Below are 14,096 nucleotides of genomic sequence, written 5' to 3'. Positions count from 1 at the left end.
AAAAGGAGGAGGTCCTCAATTCGACTGTATGTTATCTAGTATTCTAGACAGAAAGCTGAGCACATATAGATGTGTCTAGCTGGCTCGCAACAGGTGAGCAATCTGTAGACGAGTAACGCCGCCATATAATTGTACTTTTTGGGAGCGCCGACACTCGGTAATTACGCTACTTTGAGATAGCGCAGTGTGGATACGACTGGGTGATATTAATGTAAGAGGAATGTTAAAAAAACAGATTTAGTCGTGTTTATAGGGTGAGGAAGCTGTATGTGATTTTTCTTGTATTCCGACAGAGCATAAGTTATTTTTGTATTAAATGATTGGTATCAATTCGAAATATTAGCCAAAAGTTTTAAAACCAATTTTGTATCTGAAATGCACAGGCTAATTAAAAAGGATTGTATGGTAAACATAAAATTGGAGATTTCGTCACATAATACCTATATCATTTGTGTTATACTTCTGACGAAGTAACAAATGGCTTAATATAAGTGGAATCAGAAATAAAACGTTAATTTTTACGAAGAGAAAAACATCATGTAAGAAATATAGATATGAGTCATAGAGACAGATAGAGAGATGAAATCATATATATGTAAGAAACATAGGCACAATTTGAAGATCAAATTATAAATTTCTTTTTAATTAAAAAAACTAAACGGAAATAAAATATTTTGAACTAAATCTAAGGTATGTCCACTCTACGCTCGTTGAGGTGAGTACGTCTGCGTCTTGATCGCGAACTGTTTACATATGTGGAGTACGAGATGATGCACACCTGCAGGAAAATATAGATGCAAGCAACAATTTATATAAATATCGCTAAAAAATGCATCTTTTTTTATTATTTTATTTTATGGTGTTACGAATTTGGTTAGGTTAATCTTTGACTTATGCTTACATTCTAAACTACCTAATTTATTTTTATATTTACTTAACTTTATATTTTACTTTTATTAAGGGGGATTAAACGGGAATTATTCACTCTCTTCTTATTCATGTAATTTTCCACAAGTATCACACCATTTGCCTAGCCTTTTCCCTACCACGATGGGATTGGCTTCCATTCTAACTGGACGCAGCTGAGTACCAGTGTTTTACGAGGAGCGACTGTTTATCTGCCTCCTCGACCCAAAACAAAGGGTAAGGCTAACTACCCGTAACGACTGCCAAAGAAGTTCCAATGACAGCAAGTATTGAAATAAGTTACTATTAATTACAACAACGCCACAGACCCACAACCGCCTTCCCCTGTACTTCAGCTACCGTACACTCGCCAGTTACTGACCTCTTTTTCCTTCGTTTTTTTGTTTATACTCACGTCTCTTTCACTCCTAATAGCTCTGCTTTCGGCAGATTAATACTCTGTGGTCTAATGCATATCATTAGATTGAGTGGTTTTTCTTCAGTCGAATGTAAGTACTTAAAATTTTGAGTGTCCGTATGTGTATCACGAATTCACGATTTGACTATTATTGCATGATGGTGCCATGCTAAATAGAGAGGTTGGTTGGTAGGCTACAGGATAATGTAGAAGCAAGAAATAGCTATTTTAGCTTGTCCTGATCAAACCATACAATGTCTTGTCTGCAATGGCTGGTATTTTGAGTTTGTACCAAAAAAAACAGTAAGCTGCGGAGGAATGTCTTAGGTCGTTCTTAATACATTGGATTCCTAGAGTAAAACGTTGAATAAGAATCCTGGGTAATCGTTCCTGTAGCTTACTAGTTTAATACTTAAATCTCTGTCCAAGAGAACTAATATAATACATATTTAATTCACATGAAAAACCAAACCTAGGCTTAGTTTGAAAATGAACCAGCACATGCAGTTCGTCATCAGCTTTAGAAAAATGTCAAACCTTGTGTGAGGACCCTTCTAGTTATAAAAAATGCAGTAACTCATTAGTGTGATGTCATGCACCACGTTTTGGAAGAGTTTTATATTCATATAAACAGGGTGAACATATCGTACATTTTGTTTAATTCTATACCCGTTTTGGAATTTATTTGCTATTTAAAACTTAAGAGCTTATTCTACTCAAATTAAAATAAATTACTTATTTTCAAATCATGCCTGAAACTATAACGAAACTCTTGGTGTAGTTGTCATGAGATATACAGGATAACTTAAGATTGAGAGTCCCATCACACTGCAGACGACTTTGTCGGCCGATAGCTGCCCGATGGTTGGCCGACAGTTTATTTTGAAGGTAATCGGGAATTCAATCAAACTTATTAGTCGGATTGATACCGGCCAGATATCAGATCGTTGTAATGCGCGCACAATCATTACTCTCTACATATGTATATTGATTAATGAGCCTCGATCAAATTATACGCCAAAACCAAACGCCAATAGAACCAAAATTTTGCTGTGCTCTTAAAAAAACAGTACCACTCTAGTGCCGCTGTTTTAGGCTATTCTATCGATTGCTATATATCTGCTTTATATCTAGAAAATATTTAATTAAATGCGAAGTTTTCTCAGTTTCTTTTTTCAGTTCTACTCAAATGAAATCAACTTTTATTTGCATAAAATCAAATATGACATTTGAGGAAAGATAGTTTTCACACCTAAGATCTCTGACCTACTTCTTTCGTCTCAGTAAAGAGGTGCGATTATTATCTTATATTAATGTCATGAAGTTCACACTGCGAGTGTTTTATTTTACCTAATAAATAGTAGGGACATCAGTATAAAGTACTTATGTCATAAAGTTGAAGAGTTAGTTTATTCGAATGCGCCAAATCTCAGGAACCATTGGACTTATTCAAAAATCTAATTCAAATATCAGTGATTATTTAATAATCCTTATAACGAGGAACTCTTATTTTTATCCGGCTGAGCGGAATAGCAAACTGCTAGCAGAAGCCACAAATATATTTCAGAAATGGGATGTAGATATGTGTAATTTACGTGCTCAAAATTAATAAAGAACTTACTATTCAACGACTTTGCTTACATGGACACAGGTACACTGTACACTACACAATGTAGGCTAAGAAATTGTGACCTGAAGAGATAGATTTCTGAATGTGAATTGATTTATGACTATCTTATTTCACTCCTATTTAATTACTATAATAATGTACCTATCGAAGTTTCATTTCGAGTTAAAATTTTGAAGTAGGTAACTGTGTATCAAGTTTTAAAGCTTTTTTGAGTACTTAATTGAATAATATTTTTTGGTAATTTATATTAACTGATGGTTTTTATTTACACGTAACAGAGGCGTTACTCATTAAAACTGAAAAACTAAGTAAAGATATTAGTACAAACCAGTTAGTATTAGAGTCAGTCCAAATAACACTAAAGTTAGGTAATTGTCGGGTGCTTACGCTTTTAAGGAAGCTACGGTTATGAAAGAGGTAAACCAATCATCCTTGCCAGTTATTACCTGCTCCTCATGCATGTGGAAAAGTTTTGATATTGAGGTCAAACGCAAATAATGACCTCGTAATAAGTAAATATGATATGCCCCCACTAATAGTAGCGCGTTGAAGTCTTTTCAACAAAACCAACAAAAGTTCTAAAACAACAAAAACTAGTTAGTAGTTAGTAACCCAACGGAGCGCCGCATCTCATTACTGATCCTATATTCCAGAGCAATGATGAAAAATGTCCACTGAAAAAAAACCATTACATTTGCAAATCCCACATCAGATTTTTAGACGCGACGTGCAGTATGCAGGGGTGGGTACATGCTCGTATCTATCATTCATTAGCAGCACAGCTAGAATCCAATACGACATTTTTTACAATCCCCGGGCACAAAGAACGGGCGGCCACCCCCACACCCGCAAACAGTCCCATACAAACAAACGACGCCAATGTATGAGTAATAAAAACTTGAAAAAAATCTCACTGACCCGCACACATGCGCGCGAACCGCGAAAAAAATCACCGACACAAAGAAAGTCCTCCGAAAACTTCTATACGAACTTTTGCACGCACACTGACGTAAGTCACCCACACATAGACACGTACAAGGAAGTTGCGGCTGTGTGCGTGAGTGCAGCTCGTACGGACGAGGGCTAAACTTAGCTTAGTATGTGTGTAGTTGTGCCTCACAGTTGCAAGAGACCAAAACTTCGACTGTGTTACAATTCGCGGAAAATCCTTGATATTGTGCATTCTGAAATCTACTTTATGCCGTAACTTTTAAGTTGAAATTTGAATGCCGATGTGTGCGGTTAGGACGTTCCTCTTCGGGGCAGAGGCTGCGCACCGCGGGTAGTTTTCGTATGAAACTTGGTGGCGCGAGATGCACCAGGCGAGACGGCAACACGAGAGTCTGTTGCCGTCCCGCTCACACGCCACCCGCCGCCCGGGGCGAGGGCGCGGGGTGGCGGGAGGGTGTCGTGTCGCGTTGATGAACATTTTTCTCATTTTTTTCTTTATTTTTACGCGAATCGTTTTTAAAAAGGGTTTCGTCATAATTGCGTCGCCGCTCCTGATTATGTTAGCGCGAACGATAAGCCGATCTCTTGGCGTGCCAACAAAACTACTGTTACTCATTACAGACCCCCAATCTTCTGAGATAACAAAAAAGTCACTCGTATCACCTTCGATTCAGTTTGATGAATTGCACACGAATGTAATTTAATTTGCATAACTTGATCATATAATACTTCAGAAATGTTAGCCAAGTAATTAAGTAGACGAATAATTAATTTGGACAAAAAAGAGATGCGAAAAGTGCGCCTTATTTGATTAGACAGTTAAATAAAGTAGGCTGTTTGTTTAGAAAAAGGTAAAAAAGGATTGAATGGAGTAAAAAAACTGTAAAAAGCGTGTAAGACGTAAGGTTGGTAGTAAAAGAAGGCGCACGTAAACATTGCGTGACGTACGCATGTCTCGAGTGGCTCGTCTCGGCGGGAAACCTATTTTCCCGCGTTTTCTCACCCGCCGCCATATTTGTTTTGGTTATTGTTAATGTGAATCTAATTGGAATTTGCAAATTTTCTTTTCTTACTTCCCTTTCTTGTGCATATTTTCCAATTGGTCGATTTCAGCAAAATAATTTACGAACCTATTTAGTTTTCCTTGAAAAAGTTGCTAATTAATAAATTAAATACATTAAACCACTACAAAAACTCCTGAAGCATCAATATCGTTTCGCTGTAAACAGTATAATAGATAAACATAAACACAATCAAATAATCGGATAATCCGAACTTATTTGAGCCGCATCCTCCGCGTAGAGGGAAACAAAAAAAGCACGTTGTGGAGGCCAGTCTCGCAGCAACAGCGGCGCGCACCGGCCGCATCCAAAACGTTTATATTATTTTACATTACGTGTTTCATTTCGCGTAGACTTTTGGACAGCGGTAGTATGCGGCGCGGTAGTGCAAAAAATTGTGACTTTGGACATTAAAAAAAAAATGGAACACCGTGACTTTTTCGACAAAAACAAGATTCATTTTTACCGGCAAAAAAATTTTTCATAACCGCAACTTTACGCAGTTCAAAGTAGATTTTTTTTTACTGGTCTCTTCAAGTTTTTGTTTTGCACTTACAAACACACTAATGCAGTTTAACAAGTTTGAGTTTACGTACGTTTTGTTTTGTTTGAAACTGTAACGAATAGGGAACAAACTGTATTTGCGACGGACGGAAGAGCAGAGAAGAGAAGATGGCGCTAGCTTCCTCGGTCAGCTTGTACTACTCCATAGTGCAGCGCGCTGCTCGCCACTACTTAGAAGATTATTGTCACACAGGTAAGATTCTTGTTAGATTTATTCTTTTCAGGAAACCTCCGTTGGAATATTTTCAGCGGTAGTTACGAAAGTTGAGAAAAGGGATCGTGTATTAAAATTGCCGGATAATTATTTTTGATGAGCCTTGATTTATTATTAGGAGAAATTATATTATACGGTTATATAAATACTATACCTTTTTATTTTGTAAAGATTGGAAATCATGAGGAAAGACTTCCTAACAGAAAATTCTAATATTTTCTGCTGATATTCTCTAAAAAGCTTTAAAAGCTCATTTTAATTCATAATGTACAGACGAGCTATATGGAGTATTATTTTTTATAATTTTTATTCCACTTCAACATAAAAATACTAGAATTAAAATTACTATTATTTCTTATAATTTTAATAACTCAATTATAGATAATTTAAATTTAAAACGTAATTTTTACTATGACTAATATCTTTTACCACCAAAGCACGCAGGAGCTTTTCTATAAGTAGCGAAACTTCAATAGAGACATATTCTTACGGAATCACTTGACCGTATCTTCGATTCATACGAACTTTGCCGATGTACGTTAACTTCATGTTTTCTACAAATATTGGTTAATTTTAAATTCTATTTCTTTATTGTTTTACTCTTTCAGGTATGTCTGTTAAATTTTTAAATGCCCTTTCTATACTATGGAAGTGTAGAAATATAATGCACTATTAAAATACTGTGATTGTTGCGGTAGGTTTAGGTACTATGTATGAACTACCTCCCTGAAAACCTTGTTAAAGGTATCATAACTTAATTATATTCCAATAGATAATAGCTTATTAATGATGATTAAAAAATTATATACAATCATCACAATTATGATTTTTCATGCTGCATTTATATAATATTAAATCCTGAAACCTTTTAAAGTTCCTGAAAAAAAAAAACGAAATCATAAGAATTTTAAATCTAAAGTCACCTACATCATAATAATGCAAACTTGCCAATTAATCAAAATTATTTACGTTTCTGAATCCAAAATTAAAAAATAATCCTGTTACAAGTACATTTACTCGATTCAGTAAAACCATTTCCATTATTATGTACTTTACCGCTAGGTTAACTATCTTAACTATAAAGTTGCCGCGAATAGCCCGACTTAGTCACTGGTCAGTGTAAAGGCACTTTTATTGTCATTGAACTTACTATATGTGTGAGAGACAGACAGGCATTTAGTTTATTTTGTAACCTTCACCATCATCATCATCAGTATTTTTATTGAACCATTGCAGGACCTTCATAATCTGCCTTTTTTACGGTCCCACTTCAGGGCACGGCCTCTTCTTATACAGAGAACGGATGAGCGTTATTCACTATAAGCGACTTCGCGTTTTAAAAGTTCAGATTTAACCAAAATATTTTCTTTCAAAATATGTAGGTATAGTCATTTAAATTCAAGATTTACTTAGAAACTACAAATAACTAAAAAAGTTACATTGACACTAACCGAACCTAGTACTTTTTTTTTCCGACGTCAAAAATCATCAAATGACCCCTCCCGCTGTGGGTTAGCAGCGGTGAGGGAGTGTCAGACTCTTACTGACTAAAAACCGTCGTGTTCCTTCATAGGCCTTTTATGTACCAGGGCCGCGGTATCTCTTTCGAACAACCCGCAAGCCGAACCTAGTACTTGAGAGGCTTTAACAGCCAAACCGCAATGACTCATTGTTATCAAAAATGTCTGTTAGCCTTGTATCATTTAATCAAAAATAGGTAATATTCAAATCGATATTAGCACAATAAAGTTAAAGTCAACAGCCCTATTCTAAAGTATTCTTCAACAAAAATAATAACAACAATAAAACAAGGAGAAAGTTTTGTTAGTTCAAAATAATTTATTGGAGAGTTTTTTTAAGTTTCCGCAGCAGGCCGAAATTAGTCATTTTCACTGTTACTAACTTAGAACTTAAGATGTTATTATATCCATCATCAAAAATACTGTTAATTTTACATAGTTTTAGACATTAAAATTTACTTAAATGATGATGATGTCCTCCTAGCCGATCGGCTACGGCGGCTGTTCTCATGTAAGGAGATTAGCCAACTACGCAGGACATATTATAGTGCACAAGCATTTACGCAGACACAGGTGCACTCCCTATTCCTTCACTCTCATAGCCCGATGGGACGGCAATCCGACACGACCGGAAAGAGATCAGGCGCAGGACCGACATTTACGTGCTCTCCGATGCACGGGTGTATCAATCACCACCTTCCAGGCTCCGGGCTGCTATGTGAAAGTCTTCTAAAACCCACAAAGCGATTTCGGCCCGACTCGGGAATCGAACCCGAGACCTCGCGCTCAGCAGCCGCACTTGCGACAGCTAGACCAACGAGGCAGTTATACTTAAATATGAAGGTAATCACATGAAAAGTAGTTTACTTATCGACTGTTACCACTGACCTGAAGGAGTTAAACTACTTTTATATACTTACTGCATTGTAAACTCTTTAAGGTTTTTGATCTCTCTCTCTATTCGCTTGAATTTAACCTTAGAACCACAATTGGTGAAATCATTTTACTCTGAATATTTGCCGACGGCAAATTAAAGATTGTAAATTAACTTATTAATCACTTTTTTGCTTCAACACTTCTTCATAAAAGAATAAGTGTATAATTGAATGCATTACATATATATTTTTTAGTACAACTGTCATAATTACAAAAATAAATTATACATTTAAGACACAGTTCAAAACTTAGTAATTTTGTTCCTAATTTTATCCTAGTACCTAAGGAGATTTTTCAAAAATGGCATCAAAACAGTAGCAGTTAAAAAGTTATTTTGTAAACATGTCACTTTTAAAGTCTATATTAAGTTCAGTTCAAAAATATTTCAGCCTAGAAAATAACCAGACGTTTAGTTAAGCAATAATCTAGATTAGCCCCAAGCCGCACGATTCCTCGTAATTTGTACCTAGTAAGAAGTTAACTCCTTACTATCTGGTAGTTAGTACAAACTACTGAGTTTCAACTCAAAATAGCATTTTAAACTACATTTTACAAAGGAGCTATGAATTTTCAAGTTTAAAGAATACAATATTTAAGTAATTTAGAAATGGAACCCTCACTCACAGCTGTCATTTGAACATCTTTGGCAGTCGTTACGGGTAGTTAGAGGCCAGTGAATCTGACAACCAGTCTTACCTAAGGGTATTAGGTTGGAAGGGTAACTGGGTTGAGGAGGTCAGATAGGCAGTTGCTCCTTATAAAACACTGGTCACAACTCGGCTGCATCTGACTGAAAGCCGACCGCAGCATAGTTGCAAAAAGGCTAGGCAGATTATGAACGCTGCAATAAATGATGTCCAAAATTATAATTATCAAAAAATATGTGTACAAAAATAACTAATTACGTAATCAAGGATTTTTCAAAGACAATATGTTACCAAAAGCAAGTTTTAATATCATTTGCAATATCATTTAAGTAGTAAATTAAAAAACCAGTGAATCCGCAATTACCTAGCATAATGCACTTTATATGCAAAAACCAATTAAATAATTTTATGATTATAGCAATTTTTTGAAAAAACTTATTCAAAATCTTATCCAGCGATCTAGGTGTCTAGACAGGTAGTTTATTGTATGTATAATAAAATCTTTTATATAAAAGAATATATTTTCAAAAATATTATAATGGGAAATCGGTAACAAAAGTGCTTCGAGACAACCTAGTGCATAAACATTTAAAATTACTTGTGTTTTAAAAAAATGTTTACATAGCTCAATCTTAATTACAAAAAATTAGCTATGTACTAGCCAGAACCATAGCTTGAATCTTTGGCTTTACAATGTATATTTTTATACTAACTAGACAGAAGAAGAAAAAAAACTAATAATTTATTTTAAAAAGTATGTGTTGCCTACTTTTATCCTAGTATTACATTTAATAATATTAAAAGATACCAGAAATTTAAAAGAAAATGAGCCCCTTATTAACCAAAATCAAGGTAGTGACGATGCAACTGCAACTGAAAGTTGCTCCGAATCAAAAGCTCAACAATCCATGCCTTGTTCCATACATTCTTGATATTTATTCACAATATAAAACATTGTAAATAACAACCGGTCTTCACCAATCCAGTTTACATCAATAAATTAAAAAGGACGAAAGAACAGATCGTCATTTTGACCATATAAAATAATTAACTAGTTTTTATAAATAAAAAAATATGCAATAAATATTTTTTCCTATTTTTTTAGAATGCAACTGCACTATTATTTTATATGCAACTTTAATAATGATAGGATGAATCGAAAAAACATAAATCAAATAAATAATATTATATTCGCGTTTCTGATTTGATTTGGTGCACGCCCTTTAGCAGCGAATATGTACAATCGCGGACAAAAGCTTATAACAGTCACCAGTAAGATTATTTTTAATGCAGCGAAACTAAGTGTTACTTCTTACTTACTTGCTTTTTGTGAGTAAGGGAATCCAAATAGTAAAAAAATCTAGACAATAGACATTTCTAAAAGCATGAACATACTTTTCAACGTGATTATATCTATGATACTTTTTACTTATAAAAAAACTTTTTTTTGTTCAATACTCTATGTAACAAAACTTATAGATAGTCTATAAATTCCTTAAAAAAAACCAGATCACTAGAATCTTAAAAACAGGCCAAACCAAATTCAACGAACAAAAACAACTTACAGTTTACACAGTCTACAAAACGGACACATTTCCTCTCAAGAAAAGCAAAAGCTTACAAACAAAAAAAAAGCAAAACGCAAACACTTAATCGCTAAACAGTACAAGAAAACCAGTTGCGTTCAGTCGCTCCGTAGTTTTATATAAACCAGTTTGCCGATAATCGCATCGGCCGCGCGGTTTACATGCAAATGCGTTGCATCTTGAGACGCTAAGTTCAAGGCCGATGCGTCTAGCACTAACACTTGTGCGCTCCACTGTACTTAATAGTATGCTAATACCCACTTAGCATTGTATATGTGGATTGTTTGTTTTTTGTGCTGTTTGGTAGGTAATTGGCTACTTGTGTAAGGTGATTTTGGATAGAGTTTAGGTGTTAAGTTTTGAAAATTTATTTTGATTCTGGTAACTTAACCGATGAATGTCTTCAGCTATTGCAGTTACAATTACATGAGCAATGCCCAGACGTTTGCCTATTTTTTTCTACCATCGAAATAATTGAAACAATTTGCCTTTCAACATTGATTAGTTTGACTCGTCATCAGGAACTAAGAACTGTCTAGATATTTATCAGTTTTTGGATAAGTAGTTAATATTAAACTTGATACGCAACCAACCAATTTTAAAGTTGGAAAATACACAGAATATCAAATAGAACTACCTAATGTGGTAAAAATGAGTTTGGAGAAAAAATCTTAGTCATTACGCAAAAGGCCAACATCCTATTTATATCTGTTTTATTCTTGACGGTTAATCATCTATGCAAATCACATTAATATTTATTTAATTACAAACGGTTGACATTGAAAATCATAAAATATTAATATCAATTAATTTTCTAGAGCATTTAAATGGGAAATATCAGTAGGAAACCGGTAAATAAAATTACTTGTCCCCCTCATTTCCTTGCAAAAGAACGAGACAGAAATGAAACACACTGCAGACTAAACAGTTGGCCCAATAGTTAGAAGAAAATAATATTATTAAGAAAATCGTGAACTCAATCAAAGTTTTCAGTGGGTCTAACACCGCTTAAATACCTCATCTTTATTATGTGCGTTTAATCTTCATACTGATTTATGATCCCAAATAAACTATCGGCCGACTAAAAGTCTTCCGTGTGCCGGTACACTAAAAAGTCAAGAGTTTCAGTTCATTTCGTGACAAACTCGTACATATTTTATTTGTATGAAGCTTGTTTAGACTTCGGCATAAGTTCAGTTTCAAAGAAAGTTGCGTCAACTCGAAGTTGAGTTACTCTTGTGAACTTGAGTGTACATCAATCTGTAGTATAAAATAAAATAGGTTGTGTGTTTCAAAGGTACAAGAAAATACTATTCTTATGTTTTTTTTTATTTAAAACAAGGTCTATCCAAATTATATGCAATGTGTTTTTGGCAACACAAAATGTATCTTAAACAGTATTTTAGCCGTGCACCAGTAACATCAAAATTGGGAGCATTTAAAGTTATGATATCATCAAAAAAGAGTTTTTTTTCAAGGATATCATAATAAAGTTGCCTATTACTCTACTACTACCAACTTATCTACCTACTATCCTACCTATTCCTACTAGGTCCTAAAAATGCAGCTAATAACACTGAAATCCTTATTTTTTTCCTTCAAATCAAACCTACATAATTTGTTGTTTTTCAACTAATAAAAATAACACATTTACACACAGTGAACTCTTTAAGACTTATGTTCGTCAGTCGGGTGGCAGCGCCAGACTTCGGCCGAGCACGCCCAATTACATTTTAGACAAAAACCGCTTAGTCACCACGCTCACATAATCACAGCCCGTGACGTTTGCCGCCTCTTCTTGTACTAAATCGAAGCATTTTATAACTTTCTTAAATTTTTTGAGGTTTCGATGATTGTTCGTTATTTGTGAATTTTAAATAATTGAACTGTTACTGCAAACGAAGATTTTTTTTTCATTCATTTTTTTTTTGCAAAATACCATAACAATATTGAACTTTATATTGAACAACTTTTTATGCAATTTCTTTTTAATTTTACAAAGCGACGCGACAAACGAAATGATCTAAGAACACATTAACAGCCATTGGATACAATACAGACTACTAACCCCTTCTTAACACCACTTGTGGTGAACTAACCACCACCCACAACACAAAAATGCAACGCAGTCTAAACCCCATAGCCTACAAAACGAAACAATACCATCATTACCATCAGATAACACGCAAATCGCAGCAAACCAAACTATCCCAATTTTCTTAAGTAATCAGTCGCGATAGAAAGGGCTACAGATTTAAGCACAATTGGCAAATGGCCGCGGTTAGAACAATCTTGTTTCCGCTTCACGGTACGGCGGTAATCAGGTGTTAATATTTTTACGGTGGCCCGATGCCGATTATAGGTGCGGTCGCCCTGCTTTTGTGTTGATTACGTATAGTTTTAGAGATTTATTTCGTAAAGTTTTGTTGAATTTTCTGTTTATTTAAATTGTGTTTAGGTGATATAACTTTAAAATATAAATGTGATCACCAGTCATCTTTTAATGGTCTTTAATAAAATTCAACGTATCTACCTTCTTTTAGTATTAAGAAAGAGATTAATCCAAAACACTGAAACGTCACTTAACTTTACGTAAATGCAACATAGACAAAATTATGTTTAAGCAGTAGGTACTTAAAAATTGAGTGACGTTTCAGTACTCAGCCATAAGAAATGTAACAACAATTCAACCAGCATTAAATCTTAACCTTACATACTATTTCTTAGCTACAAAAGTACACACATCCGTCATTTCTTTCATTCATAAATTGTATACAAAACTCACGCTACTTGGCGTCACTTGATAAAAGTCACGTGTGACTACCATTACTTAGTTCTACTTACTTACTTGATAACAGAAGAACTTAACATGACTTCACGAATATTTAAAGCACAAAAAGTTTTTTGAAATAAGACACTGTACCGTACCAAGATTTAGGGTAGATTTAGGCGAAGAACAAAACCCTATCTGATTTGTTTTATGACACTTACGCGAATATTAGACATTTAAATAAAACTACTTTTACGGATTTTATCGCGGTTACATTAATATTATATCCGGCGTTCCGGATGCCTTACAGCATCCATGATCACGGGCAGACTAAGGTGTTGGTCGTCTTGATATTTTAGTTACATTTTGTTGATTATTGACAATCCGATTCACGCAGAACGAGCTCACTGTATCCTTAGGTCTAGCAGTTTTCGCTTTGGATTTGGATTTAATGGTTTCTATGATCGGACAAACCTTTTAATTAATACCAGACTACAATGAGGGGATGTGGTTTACTTCTATTTAGTTTCATGTAACGACTAAGTTAGATTAATTATGGCAAATACATATAAGTTACGAATCTATGAATGTCAGTGTCGTTTCAGCAATGATAGTTACCCTCATTAGCCCTCCGTAGTCTAGTACCTACAATAATCTAAACATATAACCCCTTACTTATAAACGTGAATTAAATATAAGTAATACTTAAGGGCTTTTTAAGAAAATTCTTACTTATAAACGTTGCTTAAGCATGTCTTAACTAACATTTAATCACTACTTAAGACTTTAAGTAGTGATTAGTTAAAATGTTGCTTAGAAGGTGATTAGAGATTTTATAAGTAAGGGGGATAGTTCATTCTTGATCATCTAGCAATCTCTGATGCACCAAAATT

At 34.5% G+C, this 14,096-nt stretch overlaps 1 protein-coding gene across 2 annotated transcripts in view; it reads left to right on the top strand.

The window, feature by feature from the left end:
• The first annotated feature begins 5,255 nt into the window (after positions 1-5,255).
• Positions 5,256-14,096, top strand: part of LOC124635248 (zinc finger protein 287) — a 50,251-nt gene continuing 41,410 nt past the window's right edge. For both annotated transcript variants that reach the window (XM_047171105.1, XM_047171106.1), the window contains exon 1: positions 5,256-5,723. In XM_047171105.1, coding sequence (XP_047027061.1) covers positions 5,639-5,723 — 85 coding nt within the window. In that variant the 5' untranslated portion in view covers positions 5,256-5,638. The remainder of the gene's footprint in view (positions 5,724-14,096) is intronic.

This window comes from Helicoverpa zea, chromosome 12 (assembly GCF_022581195.2).
Source record: "Helicoverpa zea isolate HzStark_Cry1AcR chromosome 12, ilHelZeax1.1, whole genome shotgun sequence".
NCBI lineage: Eukaryota > Metazoa > Arthropoda > Insecta > Lepidoptera > Noctuidae > Helicoverpa > Helicoverpa zea.
The sequence above is the reverse complement of the archived record's forward strand: the minus strand, read 5'-3'. Positions and strand labels throughout refer to the sequence as shown.